This window comes from Lynx canadensis, chromosome F2 (assembly GCF_007474595.2).
Source record: "Lynx canadensis isolate LIC74 chromosome F2, mLynCan4.pri.v2, whole genome shotgun sequence".
Classification (NCBI taxonomy): domain Eukaryota; kingdom Metazoa; phylum Chordata; class Mammalia; order Carnivora; family Felidae; genus Lynx; species Lynx canadensis.
In genome coordinates, this window is record NC_044320.2 from 50014610 (window position 1) to 50042526 (window position 27917).

Here is a 27917-nt window from a genome sequence, read left to right on the forward strand (position 1 = left end):
TACGGTTACATACAGAAGAACTGGTCAAATAAATAAATGTGTTGAGGATAATGGAAGCCTGGTTTCTTACTTTTGGAAAAGAGAATTACAAATACAGAAATGGAGAACGAGAATGAAACTTGCAGTTGGACAGAAATTGGACATATGAGTGTGAAATCATGTTTCCTAACACAGATAAATATAGAAATACCAGTGTTGAAGCTGTATATACACATGATGTATGTGTGCATGTATGAACATGTGTGTGTACACATTCCCAACTTCTGTCCATGGAGAGGACCTAGAAGTAGTGACATTCCAATAGCAGTGAGATCATCTAGTACCCAGACTGGTTTTCTCAATACTAGCAGGGTCCCTTTGGAGAAATGGTAGATCCTAGGACGAAAAAGGGGAAAGAATGAGATGAGCCAGGCATGTCAAACTGCTGTCAGAAAGTAAGCAAACAGGGACATGTCAAAAGGACACAGAAGTCATCTTGAAGGTGCTCCCACTGGGCAAATCAAGAAAAATTTGGGGGCACCTGGGTGGCTCAGTCAGTCGGGCGTCTGACTTCAGCTCAGGTCACGATCTCACAGTCTGTGAATTGGAGCCCCACGTCAGGCTCTGTGCTGACAGCTCAGAGCCTGGAGCCTGCTTCAGATTCTGTGTCTCCCTCTCTCTCTGCCCCTCCCCTGCTCATGTTCTGTCTCCCTCTCTCTCTCAAAAATAAATATGAAATTGGGAATGCAAACTGGTGCAGCCACTCTGGAAAACAGTATGGAAGTTCCTCAAAAAACTAAAAATAGAACTACCCTATGACCCAGCAGTTGCACTACTAGGCATTTATCTACGGGATACAGGTGTGCTATTTCGAAGGGACACATGCACCCCTGTGTTTATAGCAGCACTATCAACAATAGCCAAAGTATGGAGAGAGCCCAAATGTCCAACGATGGATGAATGGATGAAGAAAATGAGGTACACACATACAATGGAGTATTACTTGGCAATCAAAAAGAATGAAATCTTGCCATTAACAACTACATGGATGGAACTGGAGGGTATTATGCTAAGTGAAATTAGTCAGAGAAAGACAAAAATCCTATGACTTCACTCATATGAGGGCTTTAAGAGACAAAACAGATGCACATAAGGGAAGGGAAAGAAAAATAATATAAAAACAGGGAGGGGGACGAAAGAGAAGAGACTCATAAATATGGAAAACAAACTGAGGGTTACTGGAGGGGTTGTGGGAGGGGGGGATGGGCTAAATGGGTAAGGGGCACTAAGGAATCTACTCCTAAAATCATTGTTGCACTATATGCTAACTAATTTGGATGTAAATTTTAAAAAATAAAAAATAAAACAAGTTAATAAAAATAAATACACATTAAAAAATTTTTTTAAAAAAATTTGTGAATGAGAATAAATAGATAAGGTGTTAGTGATAATATAATAGTAATAATGATAAGTAACTGAATAAATTAGGAATTGCTAAGTCCTTAATAAATCAATTAATATTTATGTGGTCTCAAAACACATCCTCACACAAATATGTTAATTACAAAGGGTAAACAACTTTGCAGTGAAGAAACCTAGCAGACACTGTCTTAAGTGATGAAAGTGAATATTTTCCATAAGAGAAAAAAAATCACAATTGGTTGCCTGATAGGATGAAACGAGAAGAGCACAGCATGCAACACTGCTTTTCTGATATTCCTGCCAACCATGCATAACCTGTATCTAATCGTAGGAAACCTTGAACAAACCCAAATTGGGGGACATTCTATAAAATAACTGGCTTATAATCGTCAAAAGTGTCAAGGTCATAAAACCAAGAAAAGACTGCAGGATCGTTTCCAACTGAAGGAAACTGGACAACTAAATGAACAAGTTTTTCTCAAATAGATTAGGGGGTAATAATAAAGCAATATTAATTTCATGGTTGTTTTAGCCATGTTGCAACCATGTAGGACAATGTCCTCACTTGTAGAAAATATAAATTAAAATCTGTAGCAAGATGGAGAAGCAGGTTGGCAGCTTACTCTCAAATAATTCAGAAAACAATGTACTGTGTTTGCATTTTTTCTGTGAGTTTGAGATTATCTTCTAAATAAGAAATGTAAAAATCGAATCTCATTCTGTGTCTTGCATATACAAGTCCCTAATACAGTTCAAAGTTTGTCTCATTTTCTTTATTGTGGTTGGATTCAACTTAAATTAAAATGCAAAGTGCTTAATAAACATAAATCCAATACACGTATGGGAAACAAAAGAGATCTATATTAGTATTTACAACTCTTTAATCTTGTTAAGAGATCAACAACTTCAACACACACTTAGACCTTTTCCCCCTAAGAGATAAATAAATTCGCAATCTTCAAGATAATCAGTGCTGTGTAGACTTTTTTAGTCTACTAAAGTCCAATTTGTAACATAGAACCGATGCAATACTGTAGCAGAAACCATAAATTACAAAGTAATAACTCTCATGCAAAGTAGTTACACTCCCCATGATATACCCCTTCAAACAGAACATTACTTTTTCTGAGGAAACAGACTTCTTTCTCTGACTAGGATACTTTACAACATGTCCTTCCAAACTAAAGAAACACTTTACCATTCAACACTGGTATTTTTAAAGCCATTAAAACATCTGGTGACACAGGTAGATTTAATAATCATGCCTTTAAAAGGAAACCATTTTTAAGAGATAACTTACATTTTACTTGTTACATTAACTTATAATGTATTTAATCCCAAGCGGCAAGATAATTACCAAAGATATCAAATAAAACGTTTTAAAACATTCAGTTCGTTAAATATTTACTAGATGGCAAGCTCCTGTGAAGCGTAAGCTAGATGGGGGAAAACAAAAATGACCAATATCCACATTAGTCTTCAGGAGATTATCTTCTGCAACCAAGTACAGCATTATTACACAACTTACTGATTCTCAGTGATCCTATCAAGAAGACTACTGCAGAATAATTTGAATTATTAAAATCTACATCTGGAGGAGAAGCGGTGTGTGACACAAATTAATAAAATCAAGGAAACTCAGCTAAACTTCTCTCGAGGACAGAAGCGTACCATGTGTTCAAGTCTTAATGTGATTAATGCTTCGTGTAGTTCCATTTGTACCAGAGAGAGTAAAAGGACTTCCACCATCCTCCTTCACCAAAAACAAACAAAAATATATGAGAGACGATAGATTAAAATGAATATCAGAAGCCAATTTAAAAAATTACTTATGAGATTGAGGGACATGTATCAAAGGGGAGATGGGCTTTGCCAAGGAAATGGGTTGCAGGGTTTGTAGACTCGTTGTACATTCATACAAGGCCCAGGTAAATGTTTTTCACCAGTTGACACAACACTAACCTTCACGGGACTGTTTGCTGCTCTGTTGCCAAAACATAGGAGGAAAGCAGGCGACCCATCCATCATACCCTTGGGGCGCTCCACCTGTGTGGTACCCTACAATCTGTTAGTCTCAAACCATGTCTATACATTGGGCAAGCACTGTATCTAATCAATTATTAACCAGTTTATCATTAACATTACTGCATGACTGTGATATAGGGCAAAACTCATTAAAGTTTAAACAGTCATTTATATCCAGAGGAATTCCTTGCCAAAATGGTATCGGTTCATTTTGAGCTGTGAAATAGACAGAGTAAGGAGTTATATCCCCACCCCACCCCCACTCCCCGAGTACTCATATTGTTCATTCTATTAAAGGTACCATGCGATGAGAATCGACAACATAATCAAAACAAAAATTCACTTTAAAAGGAAGTATTATCGACTTTTTATGAATTGGAATGATAACAAGACAGCAAGCTGACTCATTTGTGCAGAAAAAGATATCACAATCTTATCATTCTGGAAAAGAATTTAAATTTTTCACCAAACATCACTGAGAGAGATGACTGATTCAATCTCTAGGGCAAGGGGAAAATCTTAATACATTCTGAGATTTGTGATGCCTGCCATGTTTTCACACAGGTTGAAGTAGATGCACTTCATGGGCTTTAACACACATCAAACAATGTTTCCTGTTTGGATACCCACGAGGGAAAATCTGAGACAGATGAGTTAAGTTATTAGTTTGATTAAAGAGATCTGATCTTCGTGGTACTGAAGCTGACAGCAGCCATATGGTACCTGTAAACCAGAATCCTGGGAAAGAACTGTTACTGGGGATTTTTGTGTTTTGTTTTTTTCTCCACCGACTTGTTTGGGGTGGTCGACTGGTGACAACTTTTAATGGAAAGAGGCTCTCACTTTTCGGCCCTTCAGAGGCTGTGGCGGACGGTGATTGCTCAACAGAAAAGCTGCTGCTTCGCCCTCCGCGGTACAGAGGAGAGTGCGGAATGTGGCCAGCTGTTGAAAACAAGAGAAGAGTTCGTTTCAGCATAGAAAGTCACACCTGCGGGGACACCTAGGTGGCTTGGTCAGTTAAGTGTCTGACTCTGGATTTCGGCTCAGGTCATGATCTCACAGTTGTAAGATAGAGCTCCATGTCAGGCCAGCTTGGAATTCTCTCTCCCCTCTCTCTCTGCCTCCTGTCTGCTGGTGTTCTCTCTCTCTCTCTCTCTCTCTCTCTCTCTCTCTCTCTCTCTCTCTGTCTCTGTCTCTGTCTCTCTCAAAATTAATAATAAATAAACGTTAAAAAAAAGTCATATATAACCTTTCCCTTACCAGGAACTAAAATACTGCAGTAAAAGTGTTCTAAATTATGAGTCATATATATAATAAAACAATACTTCTACTAAGTTCTCACCACTATACAAATACCTATAGGTTCAAAAACTTAAGTACATAAGCATTCTTTATCTGGAGATGAAAGTAATATGAGGAAACAACATCTAGAATGTGGTTCAAAGAGTCCATATCTAGGAATCAGAGAATGTCACCTACCAAGTCAGAGGAGGACAGTGGAAAGGTCACTGCACTGGCTTTCAAGGCTAGGTCCCAGTTCCGGGCCTGGTACAGACCAGTTGTGTGACCTTGAGCTCTAGCCTTCAGTTACTTCATCTATAAAGTAATGCATTGGATTATATTCCTTCAATAGCTGTCTTCCAACTCTTGGAATTACAATGGACACTTATCAGTATTCTGGCACAACATGGCCTCAATTCTCACAGGAACCTTGTGGTCCTCATCCTATGGAATTTTGATCTTTTAAGTACTGTTTTCCTGAAACAATTATTTTGCCCTCACCATACTTGAGCCTTGGAAACAACAACCATGGTAAACATCTAGTACCCTTCAACCTCTGATAATGTTTAAATACAATTTAACTGGGATAGACATATTTCTCATCAAAAGAGCTTAATTTTTCTTATTACAAAAATGTTTACTTATCTTACAAACTTCATACAATATACAAGCATCAAGAGGAAGACAGAAGTTACTAGTAATCACAAGACATAATCACAGTTAACATTATGGAGTATATCCTTCCAGATGTTTTTCTTTATGTAAACACATGAGCACACATGCATGTACACACAACGTGTTTTATTACAAAAATAGGCTCAACTGCCATGCTCTTTTGAAACTTTATTTTTTTAATTAATATATATCTTAGATATCTTGCCTGTCAATAAACATAAATCTATGTCACTATGTTTTTAAGTTTATTTAATTATTTTGAGAGACATAGAGACAGTGTGAGTAGGGGTGGGGCAGAGAGAGAGGGAGAGAGAGAAAATCCCAAGCAGGCTCTGCACTGTCAGCACAGAGCCTGATGTGGGGCTTGAACTCATGAGACAATGAGATCATGACCTGAGCAGAAACCAAGAGTCAGACACTTAACCAACTGAGCCACCCAGGCACCCCTATGTCACTACTTTTAATTGCTGAAAAGTTTTCTATTATAAGCAGGATTTACAAATTATTCACCAATTCCTTGGTGATTTAATATTTTTTCATCAAGATTTATCACTGGTCTACAGTAGTAAAATGAAGACTGCTAACTGAATAATTCTACTGTCACAAAAATGTTCACCTAAAATACATTGTCAATTAACACAAGTAAGTTTTGGGTGTTTGTTTTGCTGCTCTGCTTCAGCAAAGACTAATTATTACATTATTGAGAATGAAAGCCTCCATTGTCTAAGCCGAGTTAGTCACCTAACCGCAGAGTCAAGTAGATTCAGACTAGGATACATCTATTAAGTTTCTGTCATCATCGTTTAACTGAAGCCTAAAAGGATGTGGGCCTACATGGCAGAGAAGTAGGGGGATCCGTACTTCCCGCATCTCTAACTGAAGCCTAAAATATTTCTTGCACAGTCCTGGCCGGGATGGGAGGCAGAGGTGACAGAGGTGCTCCACAATAAGCAGACAACAGGTTGTAACCACAGTCCACGGAGATAAGTTCATGCATCATATACAAGCAGCCAGGTCTCTCCACAAATGATACTTTGAGGTGTCTTTTATTATTTTTTTTTTAAGATTTTATTTTTTAAGTAATCTCTACAACCAACGTGGGGCTCAAACCCACCACCCTGAGATCACGAGTCACATGCTCCACTGACCAAGCCAGCCAGGCGCCCCGAGGTGTATTTTAAGAGGTATAGATATGGGCAAGACAAATATTTACAACTTAACTATTACTCATATTTCATTAGACCAAATTATAGCTAAAGCCAGATGAGACTTGAATAATTGTCTGGTGAAGTCAAGCAGAAGAGGAAAATAAAATCTAAACTCTGGAGCCATAGGGAAGACACCCAGGCTTTTCCCCAGACCATGAGGATCGGGTTTGTCTGGAGTGACCTCTCCAGGTGGCTGTGCAGGAATCCAGAATCTGGAATCAGGGCACCCACTTGCTGGCCTAGGCCAACATGACTTGCCTCCCAGTGAAACTGCTGATTCCTCTGAAAACCTGGGCTTTATTTATCTCGCCCATCCTCCTTATAACTCCTCTGCAAGTTGATCATGGCTCCCCACCTCTGCAACACCTTGACCTCATGGTGTAAAACTGGAATTTACTCTAGATCTTTCTCTGAACCTATCCTGATGTCTCACCAAACCCCTGACCTTTTTGGCTCTGGATCTCCCTCCCAATAGCTTTGCCCAGCTAGGTAGACCTACATCTGCCAATGTCCGCTCAGATTTGCTTTTCTTGGCTCTGCACAAGAAAATGCACATCCTTGGCTGGCCCCTACCAGTCTCCTTGCTTTCCGGACCCCAGGCTTCTTGCAGACAGAGAATCGGCCACTCTGTCACTAAGGCTCATAGCATCTGCGGGGGTCCTGGCAGCAGTCTCCACAGATCAGCCTGATGTCTGAGGTGGGTATGACCTGTTTTGCTATTTTTCTTGGCTCTAATACTCAAATTTTAATGTCCTTATATAGCAAGCCCAGCAAGCAGAAATACTCTCTTCTACTGTTTTGTAAATAACTTTGCTTATGTCACTCCAGTGCTCAAATGTCTAATGGCACTCCACTGCCTGCCAAAGCCGGATAATAATGAAAATAAAATCTCTTACAGAACATGGTAGGCCAGGTAATGTGCTAAGTGCTTTACATACATATCTCATTTAATCAATGATATACTATTATCCCCACTTTAAAGATGAGGAACTTGAGGGACAGCTAGGAAGTTTCAATAAATAAGCCGTCTGGCAGATAAGTCATATACTAACTAACCACTACTGCATCTCTTCCCCCTCCCCTATTTTCCCCTAATGTCTTTTCATTAAGTTTTTATTATGGAAACTTTCCGACATACACAAAAGTAGAAAGGGCAGCATAATAAACCACCACAAACCCATCACCCAGCTTCAACAACCATTAACACAGCCAATTTCATTTCACCCATATTCTCATTCATTCTCTTTCCACCTCCCATCCTGCCCAAACTGGATAAGATTGAAGCAGATTCTGAACATCATATCATTTCAGGTGTAAATATTTCAAAATATAATTCTAAAATGTGTAATATTTCTACCTCTAATAAGACCCCCAAAACAAACTTATTAGCCTGGCTTCTGAATTACCGGGTTCTAACTAACTAGATTATCTCTGATTATGACCACACACAGGTTCTGCTCTAAGCCAGTTTTATGAAGGGTGGCTCCAGAGCATCTGAATGAAAAGACTTTGGGGTGATTCATAAAACTTCAGGTTGCTGAACTCTACCCCAGACCTTCTGAATCAGAAATTCTGATAAGGTCCAAGGGTCAACGTTTTGGTAAGCTTCCCCAGGTAACTGTTGTATACTCTAAAGCTTGAGAACTTCAGGTACAAAGTTGCCCACATATCTTCTGTCCTTCCTTTACTTGCCTTATTTATGGTGTTCCATCTTGAAATTGCTCCCTTTCCTTTACTACTTCGAACCAGTCACCACATTTTCCCTAGACCAGATGTCAGCTCTTTCATGAAGTCTTTTCCTGATTTTTCCAATAAAATAGTCTCTCCTTTTTTAAACATCCTAACACTTTATATCTCTTACGTACCAAGCACAGCCATTGTGATATCCTTTCTTACGCATTTATTTTATCTTGTCTATCAGATTACAAACTACTTGAGGATAAGGGACATTTTTAACACTTCTTTGTAATTTTGTGTATTATGCCCTATAAGAATTAGCAATTATTAAACGATTCTAGAATTGACTTGTACTGTCTCCTATAATTTAGAACTTTAATTTCAAAGCTAACTATACACAGTTTTATATCAAGTCAAAATCAATGTTCAAGCAAATGGATTCTTTCCCCATTTCACATTTAGCCTAAAGATGCAGAAGCTAAGAAAACTATTCCTAGATCATTATCATTAATTACAAAATATAACATTTTACTATTTAAAAAGGATGTTAGAACTTTGCTTCCAGATATGCTGGACTGCAGACAACCTCCCTGTGGAAAACAATGCTAAAACCCAGATGTAATACAAAAAGCAACTAGTCACAGGTACTGGAGAGTGAACAGAAGCAGAGGGACTCAGGTGGGGAGTTTATGCTCACTTGAAGGAGAGATGGGAGCTCTATAAGTGAGTTCCAATTTCCAGTTTTTCACCTGGAGCTGAGAAGAGTCTGCAAGGTGCACACAGTGCAATGGAGCACACTGGTGTTACAAGGATAGAGGCAGAGAGGGTCATCAACTCTACACCCAAGAACTACACATGGCTGTACTGAGACCAGAGCTGCTGCATGAGAACGAAAACCTGAAGTTCAAGCCCTACCAAAAAAATTACCTGCTAGCACAGAGGAAAAAGTGCTCATCAGAGAAAAGTAACTGAATCCAGAATGTCCACAACTTAATGTTCATCACATCCAGAATACAATAAAAAATTACTTCACATGCCAAGAGGCAAGAAAATGGAACACCTTCTCCAAAAAAGCAACTCCATTGCTTGTGGAGTGACATAAGCAAAGTTATTTACAACATCAACAGAGTCACACCCAAGATGAACCAAATTAGGAATTTACAAGAATTTTTTTTAACTTTTAAGTTTTTTGTTAATGTTTATTTATTTTTGAGAGAGAGAGAGAGAGAGAGAGTGAACAGGCGAGGGGCAGAGAGAGAGGGAGACACAGAATCTGAAGCAGGCTTTGAGCTGTCAGCACAGAGCCCAATGTGGGGATCGAACTCACAAACCATGAGATCATGAGCTGAGCTAAAGTTGGACGCTTAACCAACTTGAGCCACCCAGGGGCCCCTGAATTTACAAGGAGTTTTAAATGAGTATTTTAACTACCTGAGGGTCATATGTTAAACAAAGCATCATTTTAATGCTTGAGAAATCTTAGCAGAGTAGTGGTAAGTCTCAGAAGAAAAATAGATATAATAAAAGAGAACCAAGTAAAATTTTAGAACTAAAATATAGAATTGCTAAAACAAAAAAATTAACTAGACAGACTTAATAGTCAAATTGACATGACAGAGGAAAGAGCAAATGAACTTGAATATAGATAAGTAGAAATTATCCCTGGTGAAGAACAGAGATTAAAAAATTATTTAAAAAAAATAGAACCTTGGGGATGTGTTAGATGATATTAAAAGGTTAAAGTATGCATAATTGAAATATCAGAAGGAAAGGAATGAGAAAATGGGGTGCAGGATACATAAAAGTTCAACTCATAAGTCATCAAAAACTTAAACATAAAAGCTACAACTATTAAAGTATGAAAAAAATATTTGGAGGCATATAGTTAGATTTAAGAAATCTTAAACAGGTCATCAAAAGCACAAATTATAAGGAATAAGTTGATAAAAATGAATTACATCAAGATTAAGAACTTTTGCTCTTCAAAAGACATAGTTTTAAAAATGGGGGGACAAGCAACAAACTGGGAGAAAACTTTGCAGAACATGTATTTTAAAAAGGGCTTTATCGGGGCGCCTGGGTGGCGCAGTCAGTTAAGCGTCCGACTTCAGCCAGGTCACGATCTCTCAGTCTGTGAGTTCGAGCCCCGCGTCGGGCTCTGGGCTGATGGCTCAGAGCCTGGAGCCTGTTTCCGATTCTGTGTCTCCCTCTCTCTCTGCCCCTCCCCCGTTCATGCTCTGTCTCTCTCTGTCCCAAAAATAAATAATAAAAAAAAAAATAATAAAAAAAAAAATAAAAAGGGCTTTATCTTGATTGTATAAAGAACTTTTTCAATTCAATAATGAAAAGACAAAACGCAATTCAAAAAGGAAAAGATGATTTGAACAGGTATTTCACCAAAAAAAGATATACGTAGTCAATAAACATATGAAAAATGCTCAACATTACTAGTCATCAGATGAATGCAAATTAGAAATCACATATAACCTCTAGAATGGCTAAAGTTAAAAAGACTGACAACACTAACTGCTGACAAGGATGTGGAAGAGCTAGAAATCTCATATATTGTTGGTGAGAATGGAAGATGGAACAGCCACATTAAAAAACAAGATGGCAGGTGTGCCTGGGTGGCTCAGCTAGTTAGGTGTCTGATTCGGCTCAGGTCATGATCTCACAGTCTGTGAGTTCAAGCCCCACATAGGGCTCTGTGCTGACAGCTTAGAGCCTGGAGCCTGCTTCAAATTCTGTCTCTCTCTCTCTCTCTCTCTCTCTCTCTCTCAAAAATAAAATAAAAACATTAAAAAAAATTTTTTTAAACAATATGGCAGTACCTTAGAAAATTAAACATGAATTTACCACATGATCTAGTAAATCTAGTTGTTAGGTACTGCCACAAAATGTGAAAACGTGTCCACAAAAAATATATGACAATTATTCCTAACACCCAAATATGGATAGCTATTATTCATAATAGCCCCAAACTGGAAGCAACCCAAATGTCCATCAATTGGTAAATAGATTTTAAAATAATGTGGTATATACTCTTATGTGGATCCTGAGAAACTTAACAGAAACCCATGGGGGGCGGGGGGGAAGAAAAAAAAAAAAGAAAAAAAAGAGGTTAGAATGGGAGAGAGAGCCAAAGCATAAGAGACTCTTAAAAACTGAGAACAAACTGAGGGTTGATGGGGGGTGGGAGGGAGGGGAGGGTAGGTGATGGGCATTGAAGAGGGCATCTTTTGGGATGAGCACTGGGTGTTGTATGGAAACTAATTTGACAATAAATATCATATAATAAAAAAAATAAACTGATAAAAAAATAAAATAATGTGGTATATCCATATCATAGAATATTACTCAGTAAGAGTCAGTGAATCTTAAAAACATTATGCTAAGTAGAAACGCAAAAATCTATATACTGTCTGATTGCATTTAAATAAAATTCTAGAAAAGGCAGAATCCTAGGAACAGCATCTCAAAGACTGCCCAGAGCCATGGTTGAGGAAGAAGCTAGAGCGCAAGAGAATTTTCGGGCCAAGTGATCTGTTTCATATCTTGATCTAGTGGTTGCCGCACAGTAATATACAATAACAAAATCAACTGCACACTAAAATTCATGAATTTTATTGTATGCAAAGATCATAACAAATAAGAGAGATTTTTTTTAAAAAATAGAGCAAAGAATTAAAACCAAGTATTCTGCACACTGAATTCAGCAGATGAGTAAGCCAATTTAGATAATTTAGGATAACCCTAAGAAACTTGGCAGAAAAGTTAGCTTAGTCTTCCAAAGAGAATGATGGATCTGTTATCAAAATTATCTGAAAACAGCATATCTGTTTACTGGCCTGGCAGTTAAATCAAGCATTTCAATAAGTGACTCTGGGGACAGAAATGGGCTTGAATCAAATAAAAGAAAATGAAAACTGTCTGATTTGCCTTTTTGGTCAAACAGTGACTTGGCAAGAAATAGCAGTAGAAAGACCTAGAAAAAAAAAATTGGCACTAACTCACTAAAAAAAGAATTTAATTTTCATGGCTAGTGACATTATATGGTAGAATTGAAAAATAAATAAAACAATGTGCCTCAGGGACTTCAAAAATAAACAGCTGCCGAAGTTGAGATTAAAAATTATCGTTTGGAAAGTAACTCTCAAGTGGTATACACAAAAGACATATTCATTTCACTTTATAGGAAACAGATAACTGAATAATCATCTCGACTCTCTCAGGCTTTGGATTTTTTTTAAATAACCTTTTATTTTAGAACAGTTCTGAATTTACAGAATTATTAAAAAGATTGTATGAGTAGTTCTCATATACCTCATACTGAATTTCCCCCATTATTAATATTTTACATTACATGGTACATTTTTCACAATTGGTGAACCGATATTAATATGTTACCATTAACTGCGGTCCATCCTTTATTAAGATTTCCTTTGTTTTTACCTAATACCTTTTTCTGTTCCAGGATCTCACCAGGAAACAGCATTACACTTGGTAGTCATATTTCCTTCAGCATTCTTGATGACAATTTCTCAGATTTACCTTGCTTTTGATAACCTTGACAGTTTTGAGGAGCACTGATCTGCTGTTTTGTAGAATGTCCCTCATTTGGGCTTTGTCTGATGTTTTTCTCATGGTTAGACTGGGATTGGACTTTTAAAATATCTTTTGCTTCATTCTTTAACTCTTAAAATCACCATAATGTCATATTATAAAAATTTAGATTATTACCCAGATAATCATGTCCATCTGATTAGAAAATGTCTGAAAGTACTCCTGCTATAGATTTAAGTGAATGTAAGTAGATCACAGTGAATTATCATTCATACTAAAGCTCTAAAATATAGCTATTATTTTACATATTCTACCATATAAATACCCCATTAATACTTAATATTAATTAATTGAGACCTAAATAAGATACAGCAGTGTATCCACAGCTAGTCACAATTCCTAACTTTACAGTGAGTCATTTTTTTTAATGTTTGTTTATTTATTTTGAGAGAGAGAGAGCACAAGCACGAGAGCAGGGGAGGAACAGACAGAGAGATAGAGAATCTCAACAAGGCTCCACATTCAGTGTGGAACCCAGGGCAGGACTCGATCTCATGTGAGATCATGACCTGAGCAGAAATCAAGAATCAGACACTCAACCAACTGAAGCACCCAAGTGCCCCTACAGCAAGTCATTTTGTTTAGGTTAGTCTTATGCATTTTAAGGAACTAAATTATATATTTTAACATATTCTCTTCCAAATGGCAGGTGGATTTTGAAAAGTTATTTTCCAAGTGGCTTTAAGAAATAAAAATATGCTTAAAACATGAGGAAGAACATGAGCTCCTATTATTACTACCTTTCCATTATAATTTATCAATTCCTACTGTTAACTTGTTCAAATTTAACAGAGGAATGTAAAAGTAAACAGTTTAACACATGAAGGAAAGAAAAATGTACTCCATTACTAAGGCCACTGAATCAGTGACAGGTCTTTTTTCTTATGACACAATGCACCTTATTCATGATTGGAAAAAGTCGCAGGAATTTCCATGTCAGTCAAACTCTGGACTTCAATCCCAACTTTTACAAAACGTTTTAATTAGTATGTTCCAGAGTATTATTTGGCTTTAATCCTAAAGACAAGGCCAACAGAAGTTGGATCTGTTCAACATGCCAAGGAGAAATGTTATCTGACATGACCTTGGAAAAGGTGAACCAGCTCTAGTCTTTGATTGGGGGAAAAAAATAAACAGCTAGGAAGGTGGGCTAGCCCAAAATAGAAGTGCTTTATCAGCTGCAAAAATGATTAGACTATGTTCTTATTCAGATTTTGCAGCAAGTAATTCAAGTAGGAAAACAAAAAGAAAATAAAACCCACTAAGCACAGCATCCCAGAAGATATAGCATCCACCTGTCAGATTGGTTAGTCACACAGATTGTAGATCTGAGCAGAGTTTCTAGGCCCAAAGACATCTTGAGCCTGCAGACTGCTTGGCTTATCGTGGGGGCTCAATATGTTTTTCAGAAAAACAAGTGAGGAAATGTCTTCACTAAAACAGCACGGGTGCAAATGCTCAAATAGCGCCTTAGCAAATCCTCTAAGTCCCTCAAGCAGCCCCACAAAAGTTCTGTCAACAAAAGCCTAAAGATCCATTGTTGTTCTCACTGCTTACTTTCTGAATGTCAAATTTGTAGGAGGAGCAGGTCTAGGGACTGAGGTCAAAAAGGAGAAAGTCCCCTTGATGAGCACTGGGTGTTGTATGAAACCAATTTGACAATAAGTTTCATATTTAAAAAAAAAAAAAAAAGAGTAGCCTCTCTCCTGATTTGCTCATTTATATCCCAGCCTGTTTATATCTCAGACCAAAAAAGAAAACAATTATAGCCTTTAAAGCCACTTCACTTTCCTCAGTGTCTGTATGCACATGGCATTTCTAACAACTGGGAGAGAAATCATCTAATCATAGAAGGTCAAATAAGAAAGGGACACAAGTTTTACCTGGTCCAACCACCTATCTGACTAATGAAGGGAAAACATAGGCTTCATAATGCAGCAGAAATTAAGGGCAGGGTTTTTATTTTTTAAAACAGTTTCAGTCCTGTTTCCTCTAGTAAATCAGAATCAACCTTGAAGCAGTGACATACCTGTTGAGAGCTGATATTTATAGGTTGTTTTAAAACGATCCATGTGACACTCTCAAGAAGAGGTGGGACCGTAAGGGAACCAGGGTATGTCCAGTAGTCCCAGGACGGAGGAAGCAGAGATAATGGGTCAAAATTCGTGAATCGAGTTTGTTTACCCTAGTGGAGAAAAAAGAATTCCTACAAATTACAATGGGATAGCTTTACACAGACCTCAAAAAAACACACATCCCATGAAATACGATTTTACTGGAATTCTTTAACTCATGGAATTATTTAGTATCTGCCTTTGTATCTTTAAAAAAAGTATCTGCCTTAATCTAAAAATTTTACATGAAGCAGCACATTACCTAAATTTATTTAAGAAGCACAAGATTTGTTTGAAATGTGCTGCAACTAAATGCTTATTGTGCAAAACTCCAATATGAGAAACTAAGTATGCATAGATTTATTAGTAATGGTTTTAGATAATTTAAGACCCCTTCATAATTTTCAAAACACACTTGGCAATAGGTTAATTCTGCTCTATTGGTCAAGTGTGTTCCAAACCTGCTTCAAAGCAGATAACATATCCAATGTCCAAAGTCTAAGTTATTAAAAGAAGGTAAGAGAATTCAGGAGAGAACAAGTCATTAGCACATAGTATTTTATTGTACCTTTTCTTTAATGGAATCCAAAATGTCGGTAATCTTTTGCAGTTGAGAATTGTGTTCACCAATCTGAAAGCATGAAATTTCAAAAGAAATGGTTACTGTTAACAGAACAGGTCTGATTCACTCCATGCCGGTCACTTTTTTTTTAACCCTTTTTTTGAAAAACCTTTGCCAACCCAGAACAAACAGTAATTGTTCTATAATGAATCTGTCTTTTACCTGCTGGCTTTAGCATGCCAGAGAATATGAATAACAAGATAATGTTACAGGGCTCCTTGGCTGAATTATAAGTTTGATTCTAAAACAAGTAGTAACAGCTACATATTCTTTAGCTTTATGAAGGTTTAATGTACAGGTTAACTTAAGAGAAAACTTGCTTAGGAAACTCTAACATAATACTTGCACAATTCAACCAGACATGACCTTCAGACCCTACATCTAAACAGACTCTTGTGACATCAAAGTATTAAAAGAAAACATCTCCCATTCTCAACCTAAAATGATTTGAGGTCCTGAACCAAAACGATACATTGTCATGAGTAGAAATCATCAGAAAAATAGACGTAACTCTTTTCATTGTTAGGGATGTCCTGAATCGACCTGAAGGTTTTAAGTCCTTCAGGATGAAAGTATAATCTCTTGCTTCACTTGGACTCCACTGCCACCAGCAGACTTGGTGGCCAAAGGGAGGGAGCCGCTGCCATTCATGCCTCCCTCCCTTCTGCCCTGGGCTTCCCCCAGTCCCAGCCCCAACGAGTTACATCACACGCAGAGTCGGTGGCAAAGCAGAAGTGCACGCCCTGCAAGAATGCGGTGCAGTGGGAGCCCAACCCACCCACGGGTATTATAACAATGATACTTGCCTAATCCCATGTGAATATTAGACAAAGGAAACTACAACAAGATTTTTAAAAAATTGGTCAGTGTGTTTGAGACAACAAACCATTGTGGTAAAACTAGTGCTTCAAGAATCAGGAACTTGAACTTGACTGTCTGTTATCTCTAAAGACTGTGCAATCAGGAAGAGCCTACAATAAAGCCTACAATAAGAGCCTACAATAAAGATCTTCTTCTCAGAATGTTAGTGTTATTCCTGCTACTATTATTGTTGTTGCTGCTGCTGCTGTTTCTACCCACATAAAAATGATCAATGGACAATAAGAGGAAACAGAAGACAAATCTCCTAAGGTAGTTGTGGACCACTAGATGAATCATAAATTAATACATAAATTTTTAATATTAATTGCAAAAGGAAAACATTAAAGTTAGAATGAGTTTACTATTAAAAGTGGTAGACTGTCTTCTCCATGACTGAAACTCTTTATCCAACATGACTGATTAATTATTTAAAATGAAATCAGTGTATTCTCACCTGTAAAAATACTCCCAAAACAGCTAGTCCATCTGGCTCATGAGCTGCCTCAACAAAGCTGGGATATTTGTCTGAATTCCAATGAACAACATGGAGCTGAAAGGGAGGTATGCAACATAATTCAAATGTTTTATTGTAAAACATCCTTAAAAACATAAATGAAAACAGAATATTTATATAGATGTTCTGGTGCTGTGCACGCATGTATATAACGTATTCTTCACAAGAATCTTGGACAGCATCTTATTTGTTTTCATCCAAAAACCAAAGACAAAAACCATGGCCACTTAGTCTGTGGTGCACTATCAGAAGTTCTACATCACTATTTAGAATGCTCTGGAATATCCTGCCAAGGAACAATCTCCAGCCATTGCTCCTGAGTGACTTAAGGCTCCCCCACAGCCTTCCAAGGGTGGGATTGCAACAGAGCCGCCTTAGGTCCCAGCTGGTGGCAGAGTCCACTAAATGAGCTCAGGCTCACAGGATGGCAGAGAAGTCCACTGAGGTCTGCAGTGACTGAGTCCTGCTGCTAAGGACAGTGCCAATTGTTCCTGAAACTGCCCAGTCAGCTGTTCATCACTGTACTCTAAGACTTTTTATGGCTTGAAAGTGCAAACTCTCCTTAACACAACTATTTTAAGCAATATTCACACATTTATTACCATCTATAGATATGTTCAGATCCTTTGCTGACAGCAACTTTTAATGGGGACAAAGAGGCTTTGTCTAGGAACAGGAACTAGGAACCAGAGGTGTCTGAGGATGAAAATGAGAGGCAGGTGGTGCTACTGAGGTGGGGGAAAGGAAAGAAGGGGAGAGGGAAGGAGTTGGAAGACTTGGAACTCTAGGAAATAGGTTACACCTACTTCACAACTCGGACCTCATGCAAAATCCAAAGGTGTTCTAAATGTTCTGCCATTGTAAACAGTGCAGTATCCCTATCACACAAACAACTGTGGAAGACTGTAGAATAACAATACGGCAGAAAACCACTCTGGGAAGATCTTCATTCCTGATTAAGGGGAAGAACAATCTAAACTAAGATAGATGCTAAAGGGCAATGTGCCACACTCACATGATTCAGCCAAGATCACGAGTAGACCATGTGTCCAAGAACCCCTATATGAGGGACTGACTTCAGATAAAATCTCCTTTAAATAAATCCTTTTGGCAACTCAGGAAGGAAACACATATAAAGGGTTTCATGCACAAATAACCTTTCTAGCTAACTCTTACAGAGAGGATTTAGTATGTTCAAAGACATGTTTTTAATCCCATGCTTTAACTATAACTTCACATCTTATAGGCAACTAATATGGGGGATTTCTGAATAAATAAGAGTTATCATAAATAGTGAGCCACAAAACTATAAAATAGTACACCATCCACAAATAATCAAGGACGATTGTGGGATATCCATATAGAAAATACAAAAGTGGGTCCCACCCTGTGACCCAGCAATTGCACAAAGGATAAAAAAATATATAGATTCAAAGGGGGTACGTGCACCCCAATGTTTAGAGCAGCATTATCAACAATAGCCAAACTATGGAGAGACCCCAAATGTCCATAGACTGATGAATAGATAAAGAAGATGTGGTACACATATACAATGGAATATTACTCAGCCATCAAAAGAGAATGAGATCTTGCCATTTGCAAGGACATGGATGGAGCCAAAATGTATTACACTAAACAGGATAAGTCAAACAGAAAAAGACAAATACCATATGATTTCATTCATATGTGGAGTCTAAGAAACAAAACAGATGAACATATGGAAAGGTGGGGGTCAGGGAATAGAAGAGAGAGAAACAAACCACAAGAGACTCTTAAAGACAGAACAAACTGAGGGTTCATAGAGGGAGGTGGGTGGGGGACGGGCTAGATGGGTGATGGGCATTAAGGAGGACACTTGTGATGAGCACTGGGTATCGTATGTAAGTGATGAATCACTGAATATTACTACTGAAACCGGTATTGCACTGTATGATAACTAAATAAAATTTAAATGAAAAAAAAAAGTGGAGGGGCACCTGGGTGGCTCAGTCAGTTAAGCATCCGACTTCAGCTCAGGTCATGATCTCATGGTTCATGAGTTTGAGCCTCACATTGGGCTCCCTGCTGTCAGCGCAGAGCCCACTTTGAATCCTTTGTCTGCCCCGCCCTTGCTCTCTCTCTCTCTCTGTCTCTCTCTCTCAAAATAAATAAACATTAAAAAAAAAAAAAGTGGATTCCAGTGGCGCCATGTTCCAAGTTGGTGTGAGATAGTTGGAGGAGGAACAAAACCTGAAAACACTAAATGACGAAACAAAATTCATTTGGCTCACATGAGATAGATGACATTCCACTGGAAGGGAGGGGCTGAAAAGAACATTAAGGTTGTTTAAAATGGCTCTGTGCCAACCCATCAGCTCACTTAGTAAGAGATGACACCAAAGAGATAGAAAGATGTGAAATGACTTCTTTAGGTTCACAACCACAATTGACTAGAAAATGAACATGTAACTAAAGAGAAATGAATCTATATATCCTTCTGCTGGTTAAAAAACAGCAAATGTTTAGAATATTCTGGGAAACTAGAGAAACAAAACTCTTTTTAAACAAGTCTTTCTCCCACACACCTTGCCTAACTGGCAGCAATACCTTCAGAGAAACTGTTATCACTTGTATTAGCATTTGTATTTGAATTAAAACTCAAACAAATAGCAAACTCACATTTCCTGACTAACAACAACTGCCACCGTGATTGAAGTCATAGCCATGACAAAAATGGAAATGAGAAGATTCTTCCCTGTTGGAAAATAATTCCTAAATAATAGTATTATTCAACTTTAGCATTTTTAACTGCATACTACTGATATGTCAATTGTGCTTAGCATGCCCAAGATTGCCATTAATGTTAAAATCATAGTTTTACTATTAACTACGTATTTAATATGCTTACTATATAATCTGCACAAACTGGAATCAGATGAAGTTCTAAATATGGAGTGGATTAGGGGCGCTTGGGTGGCTCAGTCGGTTGAGCGTCCGACTTCGGCTCAGGTCATGATCTCACAGTCCGTGGGTTCGAGCCCCGCGTCAGGCTCTGTGTTGACAGCTTAGAGTCCAGAGCCTGCTTCAGATTCGGTGTCTCCCTCTCTCTCTGCCCATCCCCCCACTCATGCTCTGTCTCTCTGTGTATCAAAAGTAAATAAACATTTAAAAAATTTTAAATATGGAGTGGATTATTAGTCTACTTTGTATAGATGCCTAACCCTTGGGATATGGTTTTTCATGATTTAGATCACTTTAATCTCTCTATAACAGTTACAAATCATCAGAGTAGACCTCAAGTTAACTTTTTATACGGTATATTTTAAATGGTTTTCCTTTCCTTTCTTTTCTTCTTTTTATTTTGTAAGAGGGTACAACTCAATGACAGTCACGAAATTAGGTACAAATGTAGCTGGAAAAACTAATTAACACTTTAGACTCCTATCTACAGCTCAGCACAAAGGGACTCTTTTGAACCTGAAACTAAAAGTGACTCCCAAATGCCTCCAGCGCCAGCCTGGACCTCTTCCCTAAAGTCCACACTTGCACCCAACAGCCCTCTTGAATGTGAGCCAAGGATATCTATCTAATAGACACCTCAAACTTAACATGTGCAAAACAGAAAGTTAACTTCTCTCTGCAATCTGCTTCTCCCTGGACTTGCCCATCTTAGTAAATGGCAGAACCATCCTGTTTGTTCAAGCCAAAATCTTAGGAGTGTTTCTAGACCCCTCTTTTTTTCTCCCTTCAATCTTGTCATCCTTTTCATTGCCAAGTCCCACTGACTTTACTTCGCAAACACATCATGGACTCATCTAGCTCTCTTCATCTCCACCAAACCCATACCCCAAACCATCATTGCTCATTTGCACTACATCCATAAGCTTCAAATTTGTCTCCCTGTTTCAACCTTAGCCCAACCTCTTCTCCACATAGCAGCTGCTTCTATTTTAGAAAATATAAAGTAGAACATGACATTCCCCTGCTCAAGACCTTCCATCATCTTTGTCTCGATACATTAAGGATAAATCCCAAATTTCTTACCATGCCCCACAAAGCCTGACAAGGCATGGTCCTTGCCTGCTTCTCCAGGACATGGCCTATAACTTCTCCCTCGTTAATTCCAATCCCAGAAGCCAAAGGCTTTTGCTTCTTAAACATGCCAACCTTACTCCTGACTGGGGTCATCTGTCTTTGCTGTGCCCACTTGCTGAGAAGCTCTTCAGATTTTCTCATAGTGACTCTTAGACATTCAGTTTCAATTCACATAAATCACAAAGAAACGTTTCCTAACTATTCAGTAACACTACCAGCTCCCATGGTATGTTCCTACCAAAGAACTTATCATGTGCCATTTATTAATGTTTATCATCTACCTCTAACATCTCCCCAACTCTGAGGTCTGACCCAGACTTCCTCATTCTCCATCAGCATTCCTGTCTCAAACCAGAAAACATGACCCCCTCCTCCTCTCCCCTTCAAACCAAGTTAATCAACAAATCCCACTGAAGGGGGATACTTCCAGTCTATACTTCTAGCCAGCACTCCAATTAACTATACTATCATCGATTTATCTGGAACTCCCCCAAAAAATCTTCTCACTGACTCCTCTTATCCATCCCTGCTTCAACCCAATTTATTTTCAAGTGGTACCTAGAATGTTTTTTAAATGCAAATATGATCACTTTCCAGTTCAAAGCTAGTCAGTGGCTTCCCACTGCACAGAGAATGAAGTTCACAGTCCTTACCATGACTTACCTTACTAAGTGCAGGCCCTCCAGCCCTTCCAACCCTACCTGGGGCAGCTCTCCTCCTTGTTCATGCACCAATCCAACTAGCCACTTTGTTCTTTAAATACGGGATGCACTTCCCACCCCAAGTCCTCATACATGATCCCGTGCAGGACCACTGCTGTCTCTCTCCTTTGCCCGGCTCACTGCTGCTCATCCTTTGGTTGGGGCTGAAGGGCTGTTTGCAGGGAAGTGTTCCCTGTTCTATCCCTACTTCCTTCCAGCATTCCCTTCAGGATGAGCACAAGTCAGCTAGGCAAACATGGGGGACATAGTAGGGTCACAATGAATTCTTAAAGAGTGAATGAATTCATGAACAAATGAACAAAATAAGAAATAGTCTTAAACATATATTAAAGAATATATGAAATTCCAGTCAAAGCTTTATCTCCTTCAAGAAGGAAAGTCTACAAAGATGTTTCTTGCTCTGCAAGTCAGGACTCCGAGCTTCTGGAAAATTTCAGGATATGGGTGCCCTTTTCAAGAAACAACTTGCCAGCTCAGATAAGATCTCTCTGAGAGTACGCATTCAAGTTTATGAAACTAGAAAGTAAAACCATAAAGCAATGTGACTAATTTTTCTTAGTTGTTTAGGAATATTACAAAGCAGTAATCCAAAACCAGCTCAATCCCCACAAAGCCTTTAAGATTTAGAACAAAATGTGAGATTTAGAACACAAAATGTGAGAAAGCAACATGAAAACTGTTCAGCAGATGATATAAACTGAGGCACCACACAGATTCAGAAGTCCCACTTCCTACATTCTTGGCTTCTTTTCTCCACTGGCATGGAACACTTTGGATAGACATTTTATTTCTCCATCCTAAAAACAGAGCAGGTCCCACACCTTAAGCACTTGGCCTCAGACAAAAGTGTTTTAAGTTGACAAAATGGACACTTTGGTTGATAGACTCAAAGAATAGATGTACCTGTGAATGGAAGAGCAAAACTGGAAAAAAGTTCTGTTGGTTGGATTTCTCTGAACAGCAGAATTATAAAGGAGTATCCATACTCCACAGCTCAGTAACCATGAGAAAATGAAGAAGAACTTTACTGGCCTGGTAACACTGCTCTGTCTCACCTAGATGGCTCACAAGCCAAACTATTTTCACATAAACAGCTTTGGTTGAGTCATACAATAATTCACTTTCGCTTCATGAAAAAGTTGGGTGTTAGCAATATTTAACAGTATGAAAACTTGAAGTATATTATGCTTTGTCATTGAATAGAGGATTAGAAAAAGTAGAGTAATATTAACAAATATAATTATAAAGAAGTGACTTTCCAATTTAAAAAAAAATCAATGATGGGTGCCTGGGCAGCTCAGTCAGTTAAGTGGCCAACTTCGGCTCAGGTCATGATCTCGCGGTCCGTGAGTTCAAGCCCCGCGTCAGGCTCTGTGCTAACAGCTCAGAGCCTGGAGCCTGCTTCAGATTCTGTGTCTCCCTCTCTTTCTGCCTGTCCCCCACTCACGCTCTGTCTCTGTCTCTCAAAAAGTGACTAAACATTAAAATTTTTTTAAAGAGTCAATGAATGCTTTATTGTGTTATGCTTTACCAATGACCTTAATAATTAACAGATTCCATTCTATACTTGTAATTATAGAGGTAATGTAGAGTTTAGGAGAATTTGTGTCTTTGTTTTTTTCTTCCCTACAAGAAACTCCGCCATTCACTATCACCTCTACAAAATATGATATTAGTATGTATCTCTGTCTGGACCAAATACATACACAGTTGGGCCCAAATCAAATGTCTCTTTCTCTGCCTTCTCAGTGGACTTTCACGAAGCACAATAGATAGTATAGAAAGATTTGTAATTTGGTATCAGACAAACTTGAATTTAAACCCATCTTACCCACCCCCTAATTGGATAAGTTACTTAATCTCTCCAAATCTGCAGTTTACTCATTTCTAGAATGAGCACAATAACCCTAAGCTCTCAGAGTTGGTATAAGACTCAGAAGAGCCACACTGATCGCTCTCATATTGATAAACTCTCATGTTGATTGAATAAAGCAATTTCAGACACCGAGAAACCTAACTGACTCAGGATCAATTTGGAGTCAAGAGAGTTGCCCTCTGCGTTCCTTAAATCCCATCACCTAGGCAAACACCGAATCATGAATCTATGTCTGTTGGCTTACCTCTGCAGCGTATCTCACTCCATCCACCACGTGTTCAGAGCCGTGATCATCAGCAGACCCCCAATGCAGGTGAAACTGCCGCAGCCTATAGTTTCCAGTGAGAGGACCCCCACGCAGAACTAAAATGGCGATGCATTTTCAATTGTGAGCAAGAAAACAATCTTTACACATGCTGCTACAACCCACATCATCTCCCTGAACACACGCAGGTCCTCCAAGGAAGTGTTTACAAATGTGTCATTCAGTTTGTGGACAGGAACACAACTTTTAGGTATATGAGGAGTGCGTACAAACATTTTAAAAGGTTGGAGAGTCTACAAAACAGATTTTTATGGAATATCTGGGAAATCACAGCAGACAGTGGTTGGAATGTAGAAGAAATTAGGAGTTCTTATAGGTAAGGAATTGGTCTGTTTATTGGAGAATGTCAGCCTCTCTGAATAAGGATGTGATTATGTAAAAAGGGCCACCTTGAACTTGGTAGAGCAGTCCAGCATTATGATTAAAGAATAGTGTCCTGCACTGAGAAGACCTGGGCTCATGCTCTTACTGGTGATCTTGCATGAACTCTAACTTCAAAGCACCAGCTTTCATGTCTGTAACCTCAAGAGAGTAATGCTCCCTCCTCCTAATGCTGTTTTGAAACTAGAAGAAAAGTTGAATACAAAGGACTTAACACTGCCTGGCACACAGTGAGCATGCTGGACATGTTAGCTATTATTACTATTTTATTGTGTTAGGATTACTACAAAAACTGGCCAAGTAAGCATATCTTCTGTACTTAAATTCTATCTTCCCAGGGAAACCTGGAATACAGTGCAAAATTAACTCTTTTCTGACAACAGAATCATATCTTAAGTATATAGAAAATCTTCTTAATATAAAACATAGCTCTAACCTGTCTCCTCCTAATTAATCTTTATTGGGCATGTTTATGGGGGGATAAGACAGCATTGGATATTGAATATACCATACACATTACTAATCTCCCACCAACATCCAGTAGAATTAAGTGTTAGATTATGAGGTTCAGTCTTAATAACAGTTTGATTTAAATGACCTTCCTCTTCAGAGATTTCAGATAGGTAGACAGATAGAGATAAAGAGAGAGAGAGAGAAATCTCAAAATTTGTCTGGGATGATCCATCTTATATATGAATCAAAAGATGTTAATGGGGTTCCTGGCTGGCTCAGTCAGCAGAGCATGTGACTCTTGATCTCAGGGTCATGAGTTTAGGTTCCACATTGGGCATGGAGTCTACTTAAAAAAGAAGCAAGGGGCGCCTGGATGGCTCATTTGGTTGAGCATCTGACTTCGGCTCACGTCTAATCTCATATTCTGTGAGTTCAAGCCCTGCATTGGGCTCTGTGCTGACAGGTCAGAGCCTGGAGCCTGCTTCAGATCCTGTGTCTCCCTCTCTCTCTGCCCCACCCCTGCTTGTTCTCTGTCTCTCAAAAATGAATAAACGTTAAAAAATTTAAAAAAAAAAAAGAAGCAAAAGATGTTAAGAGGTATCACATGCAGTAAGGATGCCTAAGGCACACGCCTCTTTGAGCTCTTTTGTGGGAGAAAAATGATCCAGATGGCTGCCTCTATTAACCAGTACAATTGAACTCATTTCTTCCTTACTCAATTTGACTCAGCGAAGTTGAACATCAATGATTAAGAGTTACCGTGGTTGGAATCAGCAAACCTGCGAATGGTCCCAGCTCAGCAACTGAATTATGTGATCTTTCAAGATTCACTTAAGTCTCTGTGGGCTTTAGCTTTCTCATGCATACTTGTGTTCATCTGTCCATCTGTCTGTCTATTTTTAATTAGGAGATAGGACTGGATGCTTTTTGACTTATACAATTATCAAAATTGCCAAGGGAAAAAATTGAGCATATGCAATTCATTTTGTGGGGTTTTTTTTTTTTTTTTTGGAAGATTGAATGGTAGGAACTTCCCTTAGATTTATTTGGATCCAGATTTTTTTTTTTAAATAACCAAAGATGCCTATTTCCAAAATCCTCTGAAAAGTTAAAGAGAAGAACCATTTACATCAGACTCTAAGTCTTGCTCTTCCGTTACACCATTATAAGCAGAGTAATGTTAGGGTTTTGAGTCTCCCACTGGACAGTGTTCAGGAGGGCAGAGGCTCTGTCCAACTGGATCACTGCTGTACCCATCATCTAGCATGGAACCTATCACAGAGGAGATGTATGATAAATATTCGATGAATGAATGAATAAAACATTTGATTTGTCTTTAAACAAACATTTTCAAAGATCATTCACAGATAAATTAATTTAAAAGGCAAATTTCCCTAAGTGACTCCATACAGCATGGATACAGTGGCATTCCAAATGAAAAGAAATCAACAATTCTATTGTCCTTTCTTTTCTTGCAGCAGTAGCATAAAACCTGAGCTGAAACATAAAGTCATTCCTTCACAGATAAAAGGCAGATTACAGAGCTTGAGTAATCAATGTGGAATTAACTTTGGGAGAAGATGCAAATAAGCTGGCTCAGGAGAAAGAAAATGATACCAAAAAACACACATTGTTAGGGAAACATCCAAGAATAATGGCTGATCTCTGGAAAGCCTGCTCAGAATCCAGGGTTTAAAGCCAGATTAGCATAGCTCTGCTAGTTAAGCAACAAAGATTGCCTTACACTCTACATATTTGGACTCCACACGTGAGTGTTTCAATTAAAATATCCAAACTGGGGGCTCCTGGGTGGCTCAGCTGGTTACGTGTCCAACTCTTAATTTCGGCTCAGGTCATGATCTCATGGTTCATGAGTTTGAGCTCCATGTTCAACTCTGAGCTGACAGCATGGAGCCTGCTTGGGATTCTCTCTCTCCCTTTATCTCTCAATAAATAATGAATAAATGTTAAAAATAAAATAAATAAAATAAAATAAAATAAAATAAAATAAAATAATAAAATAATAAAATAAAATATCCAAACTGGGACCATGATCAGCAACTGTCTACGTGTGAAGAAAACATTCTCTTAGAACAGAGCTCTTCTGAAGAAAGCTTCCCACAGGATGGGGAAAAGTAAGTCAAAATATCAAGGTTAATTTATCACTGACTTTGAGATACTCTATAATAAAATAACATAACTATAGTATAAAATGAACAATGGCAACAAAAATTATTTTTAGGGGGAATGAGTTAGTGTTTTCAAGCATCAAATCATTCACCTTCCTCTGTAATCCAGATGAGTAACTAAATATTATTGTCTCCATCTTATATCCGAAAACAGTAATTGTTTCTCTCAAATCATACTTGGTATACATATATAGTCCACTTATCCTTTCATTCAGAATTTTTTAAAAATCTATTCCAAATAAAACACTCATACAAGAGGTCCACAGAGAGTAAGCAATCAGAGTTAAGTGCCATTAAAATTTGGGAACTTTTTAATATCTTAATAAAAGAATCCTTGTCATTTGTTATATGCTGCAAAGACCAACAATGTTGTGAAACTAGAATGTATATGTTACTCCATTGAGTTTGACTTTCTTAAATTGTTGGTAACTGCTTCTTTTCTGAAACCACACTGTAGCCAATGGCCTTAAATGGTAACCAAGGCTTGCAACAAAATCAGAAAGAAAATAATTTAAAAATTAACACACTTGTCTATGCATGCATTTACTGTTTATCCCACCAGGATACAAACTCTTCTAAGGCAGAATCTGTCTTGTTCTCTTGTATCTCTAGTGCTTAAGACAGTGTCTGCACCAATAAATATTAAAAACATAAAACAAGAGACCTCACCTGTAGAAGCACGTCTCTGTAAACTTCAGTTTATAAGATGGCTACTGAGTAAGTGACCTGGGAACCACTAGAGAACATGTTCTTATGAATCTAATGAAAGTCATAGACTAATCACTGTGTGGTAAACAGTTCTCTGAAGCAAAGCTAAATGAATAGCACATGTATTTTGCTTGGACCCTAGGAAAAGAGGAACCAAAGGGCACAAATCTGCCAGGATTATACTGTGA

General features: G+C 38.2%; 1 protein-coding gene across 1 annotated transcript in view; it reads right to left on the minus strand.

The window, feature by feature from the left end:
- Positions 1–2242: 2242 nt before the first annotated feature.
- Positions 2243–27917, minus strand: part of CA13 (carbonic anhydrase 13) — a 34567-nt gene continuing 8892 nt past the window's right edge. The window contains exons 3-7 of the mRNA XM_030304027.2: positions 23918–24036; positions 16942–17037; positions 15573–15635; positions 14920–15075; positions 2243–4368 (exon numbers count right to left, since the gene is read on the minus strand). Coding sequence (XP_030159887.1) covers positions 4249–4368; positions 14920–15075; positions 15573–15635; positions 16942–17037; positions 23918–24036 — 554 coding nt within the window. The 3' untranslated portion in view covers positions 2243–4248. The remainder of the gene's footprint in view (positions 4369–14919; positions 15076–15572; positions 15636–16941; positions 17038–23917; positions 24037–27917) is intronic.